This window comes from Staurois parvus, unplaced genomic scaffold, assembly GCF_062004578.1.
Source record: "Staurois parvus isolate SC_StPar_1 unplaced genomic scaffold, SC_StPar_1.0 ptg000984l, whole genome shotgun sequence".
Classification (NCBI taxonomy): domain Eukaryota; kingdom Metazoa; phylum Chordata; class Amphibia; order Anura; family Ranidae; genus Staurois; species Staurois parvus.
The window spans coordinates 250,969-266,861 of NW_028318780.1; the positions used below are offsets into that span (position 1 = coordinate 250,969).

The 15,893-nt window shown below is 44.9% G+C and overlaps 1 protein-coding gene across 3 annotated transcripts in view; it reads right to left on the reverse strand.

The window, feature by feature from the left end:
• The window catches only part of LOC149441443 (cadherin EGF LAG seven-pass G-type receptor 2-like), a 465,765-nt gene that overhangs the window by 122,571 nt on the left and 327,301 nt on the right, over nt 1-15,893 (reverse strand). For all 3 annotated transcript variants that reach the window (XM_089657338.1, XM_089657336.1, XM_089657337.1), the window contains exon 21: nt 555-698. In XM_089657338.1, coding sequence (XP_089513464.1) covers nt 555-698 — 144 coding nt within the window. The remainder of the gene's footprint in view (nt 1-554; nt 699-15,893) is intronic.

The window sequence follows — 15,893 nt, forward strand, 5'->3', positions numbered from 1 at the left end:
GTCACCCTGCACAAGGATAGATACAGTAGGTCACTTCTGCTTTCTCTACTACAACAAAACTCCTGAGTAGAGGCAAAGCACAGGAGCGGTTTTATGCTGGATTACTGCATAGGGCTGGAAGGTATACACAAATACCAAGATTCAAGTGTATTTTACACTTATCTCTTGTATTTAGCCATTTTTTGGGGGTTAAACTGGATTTCAGTTTCAGGGCTCAATCACATGGGCGCAAAGTGTAGAGCATGAAGAGCTGTTTGTTTCTAGACTAGCAGGGAGCTGAATGCAGGAAGCCTATATAAGTGAATGGAGATGCAGTAGCTGTTTGGGCTAACCCATACATGCCTAGTTTGACAAGTACACAGGAATGGGTGCACAGCACCTGACACCTGTGCATGACCCTGTCCAAAAAAAGAAGAAAAATATACGTTTTCCAACATTAGCAATGCAAACTATAGATACCCCTTAGCTGTTAAAGGACATTCTACTGCTGCACAGTTTTCTGCTGGAGCTTATAGTTCCACTTTAGCATTTCTTGTAATGTTATCACTTCTTACCATTGGTATTCTGGGACATAATATTAGTGAAAGGAAGAATCAGTGCAGTCTCCTGGTCAATTGGCTTTTCTCCACGTAGTGTCTCATACTGTGGTAGTGTAACACCAGCACAGTGTTCCTTATCTAAACGTGTCACTGACACAACTGTTGGGAAAGAGAAATGCAAGCATTAATTGAAAGGAAACCTAGTTACTCTAATTCAATACTAGTTTGTTACACCCCCATTCCTTCCCATGTCATATTTTACTTTTCAGTTTTTTGGTAGTTTGACAATTAATCAAGCAACACTATTCCCAAATAATTTTATATTACTTAACACTTACCTACTTTTTTTTATATATAAAAGGAATAAAAACGGTTTCCTTACTTTCTGTTATAAAACAAAAATGCCAGGACATTACAAACAGCCCTAAAATAACCCCTTTTTTCCGTAAAGAATTTTTATTGAAATAGTACACAATACAGAGATAATTAAGTCAAGTAAACATTGTCCGGTACATTTGCCGGCTATCCTGTTCATTGTAAACCTCCATGGCATTAAACAACATTTGGTCCAGAGGAGTCAGGACCGTTGCATATAAGACAATACACATGAAAATACACAGACTCATGGGATTAGACTACAAAATTAAACAGAAATCTGAAAGTAAGCCAGGAGGTCTGAGCCTATAAACTCAAAAGTATTATCCAAGGGATGAACAGAACACCAAAAGTTTGCCGGGTAGCTGACAACGTGGCTATATTAACATAATAGCTCTACACTATTTTAGAGGCAAACTAAGAAACAGAAAGCTGGAGACGGGAAAAAAAAAGAAAAGGAAAAGGAGAGAGGGAATAAGAGGAAAAAAGACAAGAACGAACGGGGAAAAGAGGAAGAGGGAGAAAGGAAAAAAAAGGGGGGGGAGAAAAACTCACATACAGCACACCCCAATTTGGGGATAGAGGGGGAGATATGCACTGCCACCAGAAGAATCACCAGGGAACCCATCATGAGTTCTCCAAGTATATATTCAACCTTGCCACAAAGGGGGAATAGATCAGCATATTCGAGCATGGTTTGAGAATGAAGCCAACTTGCCCAAACAGTGTAGAAATGCGTAGTCCTCTCTTGAGAAATGTGTATCGGTTCCTCCATGTCCTTACTTCTATTGATACGCTGAAACCACTCTGCCATAGTGGGGACTTGGTTCATGCACCAGTGGACTTGGATACACATTTTTTCAGCATTAACCATGTGCATAGCCAATGATTTAAAGTATACATTTTTTGATATTCCAGAGTGGTGCAACAAGTACTGCATGGGCGTGTACTCCAGGAGGATTCCCATAACTGTGGTAGCAAAAGGTGGACCCCTTTCCAAAGGCTCATCAGGGCTGAGCACCATATGTGTAACAACATCCCAGGTTCGTATAAACACCTCCAACATTAATCAGTAACAGCCGGGGAAAACCTATGAACTACAGTTCGGGTACAATACCACTGAGTTTGCAGCTTATATCCATTTTCCTGAATGTTAGCGGTTTCCTCTATGTGGCTACATATATTCTATCCCAGTCCTCCTCCGAGTGAGTGACTCCCAAATCCCTTTCCCACTTGGAACACATGTTAGTTCCAGGAGTGGGGGGAAATAGAGACAAGTAAACGGAAGAAATCATATGAGCCTGAGGTTGATCTGAGGAGCAGGCAATTTCGAAAGCTGTTCTGGTTGTGGTGAATAAAGTATGGTCCTGAAGAATATTAAGAAAGCACCTGAACTGAAAATGGCCCAAAAAGGTGTTTGACATTCTGGGTCCAGGGTAGACAGCATCATGCGATCAGAAAATGACCCCCTATGGAAGGCCCTCATTGTTCTCTTGGGCCAGCCATCCAATAAGAAATTGCCAGAGCGGCTGGGTGGGAAGTCTGAGTTGAACCACAGGGGTGTAAGGGGTCAAAAAACAGATGCGATACAGTATGATTTACAGGCTTATCAAAAAGTCTTGAGGGTCGGTCCCAAAAGAGAATGAGTTCCCAGCTCCTGATGAGCGTGGGTTGAGGGAATCCAAGGGAGAGCATGTAAACTTATCTCTGAGAACAGTTGTTCCACTGGAACCCAAGCTTTGACCCATTCATGAACAGACACCAATCCATTACTCTTGCCAAGTGCCAGGTCCAGTGGTACTTTTTAAGGTCCGGAAGACCTATTTCTCCTCTGTGTTTAGGTAGGGTCAGCAAAGCGTGATTAAAGGAGAAGTTCACTTTTCGTAACATGTTACACCCGTATTCAGGGTGTATGATCTTACCGGTCCCCCACTCCCCCCCAATCCCCACTCTAACAGCTAACGGTGAAACCTCCCCCCCCCAGCTGTCAAAGTTAAAAAAAAAAATATCACTCATTTACAGCATTCTATGAATGAGACTACAAGTCACGGCAACCTTAGCAGTTATCAGCTTGTAGTCTTCAATGAATTACCACAGCGCTGTGAAGTGCCGTGGTAGTTCATTGACTCTTCCTGTCATATCTGCTTGCTCGCACATCCCAGAGACGTGCATGGCACCAGCGATCTGCTGATCATTGGTGCAATGCTTTACAGGCTCCTGCAGACAAAAATAATAAATGCATATTTTTTTACCTGCATTTATTATTTTTAGGCTTATCCTATAAGCATATGAGGCTTCTTTTGCCATAGGAACATAAGCATGGCATGTTTCAGGAATGGAAAGAAAGCCACCAGCAAAGCTATGGGAACAGTCTTGAAAATATAAAAGGTATAAAAGGCGCAGCAACACATTCATTTTATGAAACCATGAATAACAGGTCTGGTCCCATTCTCTAAGGTCCATTACTATGCTGGACAGTAATGGTTGTAGATCTGCAGGAAGTTAGATCCAAGTATGTTATCTTTTTTCCAAGTAAAAAGGGAAATGATCCATACAATAGGATACTTCCTCATTAGGCAAGGAAATGTTAAGGGAATATGATTCAGAACAGTTGATAGATAAATTGGAAAGGGATTGTAAATAGTCCAACTCCCATAGCAATTCAGGTAGGGACCAAGGGGATTCAGGTTTGGTCAGGAACAATAGTATGTCATCCGCAAATGCAGCCAGTTTCACCTCCCCTCTCTGCATCCACATCCCACGTACCAAGGGGTTAGCTCTGAGTTTCCTTAAATAAGGTTCTAGGGTGACTATAAAGAGGATTGGTGAGAGCGGACATCCCTGTCTTGTACCACTGTGTACCTTCCGATAGGTGGCTGTTGGCTTGCACTCTAGCCTGCGATGAGGCATTATCCTGGTACAAAACTTATGCTGAATGCCTAGTGAGCGCAAGGTCAATTCCATGTAGTTCCAGGCCACCCTATCAAACACCTTCTCGGCGTCTAAAGACAAAAAAAAAAAAAAGTCAGCCAGTGGTGGATATTGAGAGCTTTGATCGTGATGTCCCTTGCTTCTCTGCCAGGGGCAAAGCCTACCTGATCCAAACCAATCCATCTAGTCAGGAAGGGAAAAAGCCTATTAGCCAGGATTTCTGCATACAATTTATTGTCCACATTAGTCAAAGAGATGGACCTATAACTCTCTACATGTGTCACATCTTTTCCTTATTTTGGAATAAGAGTAATGTGGGCTTCTAAAGAGGCGGAGGAAGGATTAGGAAAATTCTTGAGAGTTGAAGGCCTTCAAAAAGTAAAGGGCCAAGATTGGGTAAAAACAGTTATAATGGGGGGCATGGTCACGCTATGGCGGAGTGAGGACGTGTCTCTCAGGAGTTCCGCACAGACCCGTGCTACAGTCTGGTCTCCCGCTGCCACCCTTGGCTGACACTATGCCAAAAGGGGACAGGAAGCCTCAGGGAATAGTCCGGTGACCAGTAGCTCTTTGGTGCTGGATTGTTTCTCACCCAGAGCTGCAGCAGCTGGAGCTCTGGAGGGAACCAACATGGCGCCCAGAGCACATGGTGTAGCATATGCTACACAGGCGGACGTTATCGTACTCCAAGACTCTTTGCCTCTTCTATTGGGTGAGTTTCCCTGGGAGCTCCTGCCCCTGGCACCACCAGATCTCACCAAGGCTGACTTAGTCTCTCAGCAGATGGACGGCCTGACCTCGAGGCCAGCTGCCTCAGGCCCTCCGGCAAGCCCGTCAGATCCTGAGGCATAAGCATTTCTAGCCACCCTCACCACGAAAAAGGATATTCAGCTGCTAGCTCTGACCTTGAGGCAGACTTTTAAGGAAGAATTCTGGGAAGTTAAAGATACCCTAAACTCTCTTACTGCACGGGTAGATGTGCTTGAAAAGGGACAGTCGGCCGTGGAGCAAAGAGTCTCGACCTTAGAATCGGCAGTATCAGCAACACCTGCACCAGAATGATCTTGAGAATAGGGGTAGGAGAAATAACTTTAAACTGCGAGGTATTCCAGAAGCTACCTCACCCCGTAATCTCCGTACCACTGCGACTGCCATTCTGACCACAATACTGGATAGAGCTCCGGATGCTGCCCTGGAGCTTGATAGAGTCCACTGCATCCAGGGACCTGCTCCCATGGAAGAGATACCCTGTGCAGAGTGCACTTCTATAATCTAAAGGAGGAGATCCTCTGCAGAGCGTGGCATAGGGGTCCACTGGACTTTGACTGGGCGACTATCCAAATCCTCCCTGACCTCTTCAGTTACACCGCAACGTGAAACCCCTTCTAGAATAGATCCAGGAGGCTGATGCTACCTATCGATGGGAATTCCCCTTCTACCTATCAGTTCGGAAAGGTAATCACTCCATGACACTACGTACTCCAGCACAACTGCTGGACCTCTTTGCCCTGCTTGCAAACTCTGCCGCAGTGATCTCGTGCAGCATCAGCAAGGCAGAATGTGCAAGGAAATGGTCGGGGGGATCTTCAGGGGAGGGAATCATGACTCTCCTTTGAACGAGGCTTTAGGGTTTCCCTCTCCTCTCCCTGATGTCGGCTGGCAGCCAGGATTTTCTACCTGTAACTTGCACTGTCCACCTGATGTGTTTATGTGTCTAGGGCAATTGGTCTGGATCTACCATCTCTACAACACGGAGTCTGGATCTCGGTCTGGATGGGAACTGGCTTGGACATGAGGGCTGCCTGGGGGATCGGATGGGCTGCTTGGGTGTACAGTTTGGAGCATATGCTCCGTATATACTCGTTTAATGGTTGGAACAGTTAGATATCTGAAAGGTTTTGTTGGAGGACAATTTTTCAGTTACCAATAGCATCTGTTACTTACGTTAGTTATGGGGCAGGCCTGGCACATCCTGCCAGCGGACACCGCTGCATTTATTTTGCGGGGGTGTTTGCTGGATGAGGACCTGCCGGCCCATAAATTCTGGCGAGTAACCTTGCTAATATGCTTTACTCTGACCTACTGGTGCAGAATCCCAATTCAGTTTAGCTATTTGGCCTGTGGCTTGGGTCTCTAACTACTCAATGTTTCTCATCCACAGTCTGGTAAACCCGGGTGACGGTCTACCATGCAACACCATACATACCACGGGGCAGGTGGGTATTACATTTTCTAGAATGCTATTCTATCAGCCGGGTGGTGTGCGTCTCCAGATCCATTGTTGCATGCATCTACCCCCACATAGGTTTCACTTCCTCTGGTGCTCCCCCTATAGATCAATATTGGAGGGGAGTCCCGGGAGAAGGCAGGCCTGTTTGACGCCACTTAATTACACTGTTACTGGTTGTTCTTCCTTCTTGCTCTCTTTTCTTGCTCATACTAAATTTTTCTGTTTCTTCCCTGACCTACCCTTTCCTTTGCTAAATCATCTTTTTACCCCCTCCCTTTTTTTCTCTCCCCCCTCAACTCTAAGCCATGTAAATTCTCAGATGTGTATCTTTAAATGCAAAGGGGCTAAATAGCCTTGAGAAGCGAGTCATGGTTCTGCAGGAATTCTGGCATCTCAGAGCGCAGATTGTGTTTGTATAGGAGATCCACTTTCAAACAGACACACTTTCAAAGACCAGTCTCCTAAATTTTCTAATTTCCGATTCCCCTCATCTTACCATAGCACTACTCCTGATTTGAAAAAGAAGGGGGTGAGTATCCTCTTTTCCAGAACGGCAGCATGGTCCATCATTGACAAGAAAGTCAACCCTGAAGGTCGCTATTTATTTCTAAAAGGGGATCTGGAGGGGCGTAGAGTTACCTTGGCTTCGATCTATCTCCCTAATCAGGTTCAACTGATGTACCTAGAAGACATACTGAATAACCTACAGAACTTCATGGAGGGGGGTGTGATTTTGGGAGGTGACCTAAACTTGGCTCTTGATCCCCTTCTCAATACATTGTGATCTTCTTTGCATCTGTCCTACTCGTGTCTTAGACAAATCAAGAAAGCATTGGCATCTCTTAGATTGGTAGATGTATGGCATGTTTTACATCCTAATGACCAAGATTACACTTTCTACTCCTCCCCACAAGACAGTTATTCCAGGATAGACTCTTTTTCTCTCCCACTCTTTGCTTCTTCAGGCACTCCGCGCATCGATAGCTACCCAAACTATATCGGATCATGCACCAGTTACACCGGTTAGATTTGCGGTTGGGTTCGATGTGCTCTAAAGTATGGTCGTGGAAGCTTATTGAGTCCTTGGAGCAGGAGGGCCCTCTTTTAAGTGAACTTATGTAATCCCTGACACAAATATTTCTAGATAATGACACCCCAGAGATCTCTCCCGCTATACAGTGGGAATCGCAAAAATGCAGCATGCATGGCCTGCTCATTCAAAAGGCGTTGGAATTAAAAAAGAATCGACTTGCCCTGCTTCAGAAACAACTGGATGTGGTGGATACTTTGGAGCGAACCCATATAAAATCCTTGTCTCAGGTAGTAGCAGCTGATTTACGTGGTCAGCGGAGTAAACTGACAGAAATGCTTCTTCACGAAACTAAGAACAAATTACGGAGAGTCTGTCAGTTGTTCTACGAACATGGTAATAAGCCTGGCAGACTGTTGGCCTGTTCCCTTTGGGAACTCTCCCTTAGAAGTAATATACCTTTTATTGACAAGGGGCAGGGAAGGCCTCTGCAATACCTCGCAGGAGATTGAAGAGGCCCTCTACTCCTATTACTCGATACTCTATATCCTGAATGCTGCCCTGACGCCCACTCAAATTTTCACCATTAATTTTCAAGTGACTAATTGGAGAGTATTTGACTGACTCGGGCTTACCCTCAAACACTCCGGAAGAGGCGGAAGGTCTTAGTGCCCCTGTCGACCGAATACTTTTTGTGTGCAGTTAAGCTCCTTAAGCTGCAGAAAGCCCCAAGGCCAGATGGCCTCACGGGGGCATACTATAAAGCGTTTGCCCCTATCTTGGCACCTAGATTTGTGCCTGCCTTCTATTCATCCCGAAGGAGGATAGGGATCCCACGCAGTGTAAAACTTTTGAACACCGATCTAAAAATCTTTACAAAAATCCTCTCACTTCGATTGCGGCCTCTCCTTTAGGAAATAGTCCACCCTGACAATGTGGGTTTTATGCCCTCTAAGGAAGCCATATACAATACCACCAGGGTCCTGAATGTAATTCACTGGGACCATTCCCGTAAACTCTCTATGTGTCTGCTTTCTGCTGATGCAGAGAAAGCATTTGACAGGGTAAACTGGCTTTTCCTGAAGGAGGACAGGCACAGGGATTCCTTACTTGGATCGAAGCCATTTATTCCCACTCATTAGCAGCAGTTAGAACCAACAAGGCCACTTCTGCATATTTTTCTGTCAAGTGGAACCCAGCAGGGGTACCCCTTGTCAGCCCTGATATTTTGACTTTAGAACCCCTTTTGTATTTTAATGTTTTTATTAATTTATAAACAGTTTAAAACAGGAGCAACTAAACACGCCCACGCAGGGGCTATCAATTGCACATAAAAAAAAAAAAAGTGCTCTAACACCAACAGAGCAAAAGGTGCGCCCACACAGGCGCTAACAATGGCACATAAATGACAAAAACATTAGTATAACACCCACAGTAACTCAAACTAAAGGCAGCTATCCACTGCCACACCAAAAACAAACAGAAAAAGAAAAAGGAAAGAGGAGTACAAAAGGAAAAAAAGATAACAAGACCAATAGCAGGGGTCCAAGAACGCCAATACCAAGCAACATCACAACCCTAGACTAGCCGGGGGAGCGTGGGAAAGGCATATTGCAACCATGGCTCCCACATTTTCAAGAATTTCCATTGGGAGTCGTTACAGATACTCGTCATCTGTTCATTGAGCATCATAGTGGTCATACGGTCCCGCACCCCCTGAAGAGGGACAACCAGGCTCTTCCAGGCCTGTAGAACCCCTTTTGAGACATATCTGACTGAATCAGAATGTTAAGAGGATTACCAATGGGCCGGACAGAACATAAGGTGGTGGCCTTCGCCAACGATCTTATGTTTTTTGTAGCAACCCCAGATGTAAACCTCCCAGAAGCTGAGCCGCTATGATTCCCTCTCGAATTTCAAAATAAACACCCATAAATCAGAGCTTCTGAACATTTCTATACCCAGGTCTAGGTTTTGGACCCTCTGCGCCTCCTTTCCATTCCAGGAGGCCTCCTCTTCCATCTCCTACTTGGGGGTCAAGATTACCCACACACTAGATCAGATTTTGAAAGCTAATTTTCCCCCTGCCTGCCCTGCAGACCTTCACAAGTAGGCTGATTTTGCTCATTCTTGGAAAGGTAAGAATGCCATACTTAGAAAGAACATCATGCTCTGGCTTCTGTATCTCTTCCAGACACTGACAATAGCGATCCCCTTATTGTTTCTGAAATAGGTGTGTGGTGCCTTTCTACGTTTCATGTGGGTGAAATCTTATCCAGGTATCTCCCACACCTACTTGTCGCTGCCAAAACAACCAGGGGGGAATAACCTTCCCGGACCCTGTTTGTTATTTTTCTGCGGTACATCTTGCCAGAATCCTGGTGTAGGGACAGCGGTCACAAACAGTGGGTGGAGATGGAGCAGTGTTTCACAGATGTTCCTCTTCACTGCCTATTGTGGCTGGATCTCAACAGACTTCCAGCCATCAAAACCCACCCTCTGATAGGAGCTACTATAGGGGTCCTGAAACGTTGCGAAGGTAGTCAGATTGTGCATTCTATGATTTCACGATTATATCCAGTATTAGGCAATCCTAGTTTTCCACCAGGGATCTCAGATGGGAGATTTTTGTCCCTCTTTTCTCGAGATAGTTTCTGTCTTTGGGATTTCATGGCTGGCCACCAGATGAAGTCCCCGGTGGAAATAGAAGATATTTTTGCCACCCTTAGACGATTGGAGACTACAGCAACTCATTCATTTTTTGGCCTCTTTGACCCATAGAGGTATAGATCTGGGACCTAATACACCCTTTGAGGATTTTTGTGTCAACCCTGACCCCACTTCTCATGCAATCTCGATGGCCTACAAATTTCTCAATCAACCTGATGACTCTTTTGTACCACCGTATCTAGGGAATTCTCGACTGAACAGAGAGACCATATTATATATTTTGCCCACCGCTCTTCACCGTTGAACAAATATCAGGAATTGGGATACAAGCTGCTCACCCGATGGTATAGGGTTCCGGTCACTTTACATCAGATCTATCCGGATGCAACGAAGGTCTGCTGGCGTTGTAAGTAAGGGGACGGTTTGTCCCTTCATATTTTTTGGTCCTGTAGAAAACTAGCCAATGTTTGGTCACAAGTTAGAGAGATTATTAAATGCTTGACAGATTTTGACCTAGAGGAGGACCCGGCTAGGTATATACTGCTCCACTCAGACCTCTCGAGGAAACGATACAAGAACTCCCTACTAATACACCTGATTAATGCTGCTTGCCTGCATACCATCTCTCTGGAAAGAGGAGGCTCCACCATTTCTCTCCATGTGGTTGAATAGGATTGAGGAAATCCACTGAATGGAAAGTATCATGGCTGCAGTTCGTGGCCAAGAAGACAAGTTCCATCATCAGTGGGTTCACTGGTCCCTCTTTACTTGTTTTAGTGATTATGAGTCCCTTCAACACTCAGTGGTTGATGTCCCATCTTCTACCCTCGTTTCTCTGTTTCTGTTCTTTACTCACTTTATCCTCTTTTATTGTTTTGTCTTTTTCTGTATATGCAGAAGGCATGCCAACCTCATTTGTATAGTTTTGAAGGTTTACCATACAGCTAAGGTTCTCGACTTTAATTTTCATACAATATAGTTTTATTGTTACAATTGCTTTATTATATAATTTGAATGTACTTAGGTCGACTCCTGTCTAGGTGGCATTCCTCTGCTTCTGCACTTATCGAAAACCTATGTTATAAATAAAGAATGATAAAAAAAAAAACAACACTTATAATATTGGACTGGAAACCCAACCGTACCAGGGTTTTTGCCCAGCGTCATCTGCTTCAAAGCCTGATCCAGTTCTATAATAGATATAGGGACTTCCAAGCTGTGGGCTATATTGTCAGTTGACAAGGCCAGGGGGCTATATTTGGTGAGGAAAGCTGTCAGTTTTGCTTTTTTGGTGGCCAGCATTCCAGGAGATAAGTGATTTGGTTGTATATTGTAAGAGGATTCGAATGGAGTGTCTCGAGTGGATTGAATCTGTAATGTCGCTCGTTTAGCATTCAAGGACCTGGCTAGAAGTCTCCCGCTCTTATTGCCCTGCTCGTAAAAGAGCTTTTGAGAGAGGAGATGGTTCTGCCTCATACACAGACCCAACTTGTCCTTAAGCTCTAGCCTAGCTTGAGTTAACTTGTCCAAAGTCGAATGAGCCAGCGATTGCTTGTAGGCCTGAGCCAGGTTTGCTACAATATTCAAGAGGTCCCGGATCTTTTGCTGCTGCCCTTTTTTAATGGCTGTTTTTAGGGCAATGAGCTCTCCCCAGATCACACATTTATGTGCTTCCCATTGTGTAAGTGGGGAGGTCTTCAGCGTATATTGTTGAGAGTGAAGGATTGGCAATTCCCGCTGTAAGGTTTGCATTCACATGGCACTGCTAAGAAAAATTTTCAAATTTTTAATCTAAATTCTTGATCAGGAAATGTCTAAGTTAAAGTAATAGGGTAGTGGCCCAAGAGGACCATGGGCTGAATGGTAGCTGCAGTAAGATATTGCAAGTCTGCTTCAGAAAGGAATAAGTAATCTGTGCGTGAGTACTTTTGATGTGGAGGAGAGAAAAAAGTGTAGTCTTTAACTGATAGATAAAGCACCCGCCAAGAATCATGTAGTGAGAGATTGGAAAAGTATGTTTTAATTTTGCGCAGGGCCCTAAAAAGGCAGAGAAGACCACCCGGTGGAAGAATCTAATAAAGGGGTAAGTGAGAGATGGGACATCCAACAATTAGAAGACCCTCTGTAAATTCAGGCAATAGCAGACACATTTCCAGGAAAATTTTGACCTGTCCCTCATTTGGACAGTAAATATTGGCCAGAGTTACCAGCCTTTGGCCTAATTTGCCTTCTAAAAACAAAAAATGTCTGTTGGGATCCGCTTTGTGTGCTGAAAGAGAGAACTGCACATGCTTTGAGAGTACTATGGAGATCCCCCTGGATTTAGACTCCCTAGCAGGTGCATGGTACACCATTGGATAGTGGAAGTTGTGGAATTTAGGTATATTGTCTGATCCGAAGTGTATTTCTTGTACAAACACAATTTGGGCCCTGTGCTTGTGGAAAACATGTAGGAACCGAGACATCTTCTCATGAATATTGAGAGAATCTTCAGAGAAGAATTGTGACTGAGCAGGCTTCTCATAACCCCCTTGGAAAAAGAAAAAAAAAAAAACTGGTAGGATAAAGCTACAAGGGTACCGATCCTGTCAAGGTATAGATCGCCCCAGACCAGAAATTGAAATGGTATGGTCAGTCAGTCAGGGATTTCCCGCTGGGTGGGGATAACAATAAAAAAAAAAATCAAGAGACACCTATCAGGTTCCTAGCTCTCGGGAAGAACCAGAATGTTAAAGGATGTCAATTATAGGTATACCAGAGGAAAAAAAGGGAATAAGAGAAAAAAAGGCCCTACTCATATCGGAAAGGCCTCTGTAACCCTTAGTTACCAGTGCTGTTTGAGGTACTGACACCCGGAGATCGTTCTCCATGCTCTCATCTCAGATCTGCGGTCGGAGGGGTCATCACCAGAGGCACCGCACCTCAGGCTGCCTCTCAAATCCAGACAGGGGAAGACCTCCACCTGCCATTGGCTCCCACTGCTGTCAATCATAGTCAGTAAGCCAATGAGAAGAGAGAGCCGGCAAATCCCAGCTGCGGCTCCATGCGTGAATGGACACACGGAGAGCGGGTGCCCCTATAGAAAGCTCCTTGCTGTGGGAGCACCCAACAGGAGGGAGGGGCCAGGAGTGCCTGTGGGGGACCCCATAAGAGTAGAATCCAGGCTGCTCTGTGCAAAATCAGTTCGCACAGCAGGTAAGTATGACATGTTTATTTTTTTTCTTTAAAAAAAAAAAGCCTTTAGAATCACTTTAAGAATAGTATAGTAAACTCCATCGGGAGTCAACCAAATTAACAGCATTAAAACATTTACCTTGCTTAAATTGCTTCCCCCCACAAACAGATTCCCCTTTGCAGACAGTGACTGTTTGACAAACCCTCCGCAGCCCTCGAGCATTATTCTGAACAGAGACCTGCGGCATATATGAGCCAGAGGTCATTACAAATACTTGTAACCTCTGTAACACCCTATGACTGCGAAGCAGTAATATCACCATCTCCCAGATGGGCAGAGGGTGAGCCTGGGTTCCATACTTATCAAGGGGTGTGATAGGGTTGTAATACTTCCCCAGAGTATAGTCTTGATCAGAATGCACACATTAGTACAGCATTCCCTTTGACTAGCACCAAACAGCAATAGTCCTAGCAATAGTATTTATTATTATTATACAGGATTTATATAGTGCCAACAGTTTGCTCAGCGCTTTACAATATAACAAGAGACAATACAGCAACAATAAAGTTCAATACAAGAGGGATAGGAGGGCCCTGCTCCTCGGAGCTTACAATCTAGGAGGGAGGGGCTAGTGGTACAAAAGGTAGTAACTCTGGGGGATGGACTGCTAGGAAGAGAAGATTCCATTATTAGCTGACGGCAGGATAGGCTTCCCTGAAGAGATAGGTTTTCAGTGATTGCCTAAAAGTGAGCAGAGTAGGTGATAGTCTGATAAATTGGGTAGAGAATTCCAGAGGATGGGGGAAGCTCTGGAGAAGTCCTGGAGACTAGCATGGGAGGAGGAGACAAGGGAGCTAGAGAGCGGGAGGTCATGCAAGGAGCAGAGAGTACGGTTTGGGTGATATTTGGAGACAAGATCGGTGATGTAATTTGGGGCAGAGTTATAAATGGCTTGATATGTTATTGTTAATGTTTTGAATTTTATCCCTTGGGCAATGGGAAGCCAGTGGATTGGCAGAGAAGGGTGGATGATACAGAACGGTTAGTAAGGTGGATGAGTCTGGCGGCATAATTTATGATAAACTGAAGAGGGGATAGCCTGCGATTAGGCCAATTAGGAGGGAGAGAGATAACCAGGGAGTGAATAAGTTGCTTAGTGGTTTCCGAGGTTAGGAACGGGCGTATCTTGGAGATGTGGCAGAGGTGAAGTCACAGCGATTGGATTTGGGACTGAAAGGACAGATGGGAGTCTAGGATTGCACCTAGTACCCTGGCATGAGGGGAGGGACTGATGGTTGTGTTATTGATTTTGATGGAGAAGTCGGGGGGAGGGGGCACAGGCTGGAGGTAATACTAAGAGCTCAGTTTTGGAAAGATTAACTTTGAGGAAGTGAAGTGACATCCATGCCAATATGTCACTTAGTAGGTTAGTAATGCGAGAGGAGACTGAAGGGGTGAGGTGAGGGGTAGAAAGATAGATTTGTGTGACATCAGCATAGAGATGGTACTTAAAGCCATGGGAGTTTATCAAGTGACCAAGGGAGGAGGTGTAGATGGAGAAGAGTAGGGGTCCAAGGACGGAACCTTGAGGGACCCCTACAAAAAGAGGAAGTGGAGAGGAGGAGGCAGAGTTATAGGTAACACTGAAAGAGCACTGTGATAGGTAGGAGGAGAAACAGGAGAGAGCAGAGTCTCTGAGGCCAAGAGAGTGGAGTTTTTTGAGGAGGAGGGGATGGTCAACCGAATCAAAAGCAGCAGAGAGGTCAAGTAGTAAGAGTATAGAGTAGTGGCCATTGGTTTTAGCAGTTAGTAGATCATTAGTGAGTTTTAGTAGGGCAGTTTCAATGGAGTGTAGTGAGCGAGAGCCAGACTGTAAAGGGTCAAGAAGGTTGTTGACAGTGAGGTAGGAGCTCAGGCGATTGTAGACTAAGCGTTCTAGGAGTTTAGAGGTAAATGGCACCAGGGAGATGGGTCTTAAGTTGTTCATGTTGGTGGGGTCCAGGGAGGGCTTTTTAAGTATGGGAGTGATATGTGCATGCTTTAGAGGGGAGGGAAAGGCACCGTTAGAGAAGGAGAGATTGAAGATGTGAGTGAGGGAGCATAGGATGGAAGAAGAGGGTAACCGTAGTAGTTGTGAGGGGACAGGATCCAGGGGCAGGTAGCGAGACAGGCTTCTGAGAAAACCTTAGTGACCTCTTCGGTAGTAGCAAGGTCAAAAGAGGAAAGTGTTGAGGGAGGTATGCTAAGTGGGATGGATGTCTGTGCAGTGGCGATGCCCCTAAGAATTGCATCAATCTTGTTTTTGAAATGATTTGCAATCTCATGAGCAATGAGGTACTGGGTGGAGGTGGAGAAAGTAGAGAGTTAAAAGTAGAGAAGAGACGACGAGGACTGGATGATAAGCTACTGATGATAGTGACAAAGTAGGTCTGTCTGGCAGCATGGAAGGAGGAATTGTATGTTAAGAAAGCATATTTATATAAGGTGAATGCTTGGTGAGATTTGGTTTTACGCCACAATCGCTCCAGTGCACGACTATGTCGCTTAAGATTTCTGGTGTCGTCAGTCTGCCAAGGTTGTAATGGTCGGGGCCTGATGCTTCGTGTTGTTAGAGGAGCAAGTAAGTCTAATGTAGATGAAAGCTAACTGTTGTAGACAGCAGTGGCCAGGTCAGGGCAGGACAGGGGAGAGATTCTGTCATAGAGGCGGTCAGTTGCAGAGTGGAAAGGAGCAGGGTTCAAGTTGTGAAGGTTTCTGCGGGTAATTGTTTGCTGCATGGAGCAGGCATTGCTGCCATTTGGAGGATAACATACACACTAGAAGTGGATCACGCTTTAAGACCAGCACACTTAGTTGCATCTGCATGTACTGTTTTGCACTAATGATTGTCTTGTTTTATTATTAAATAGAGCAACTGTTTTAAGTGTGACGCACGGATTTTTT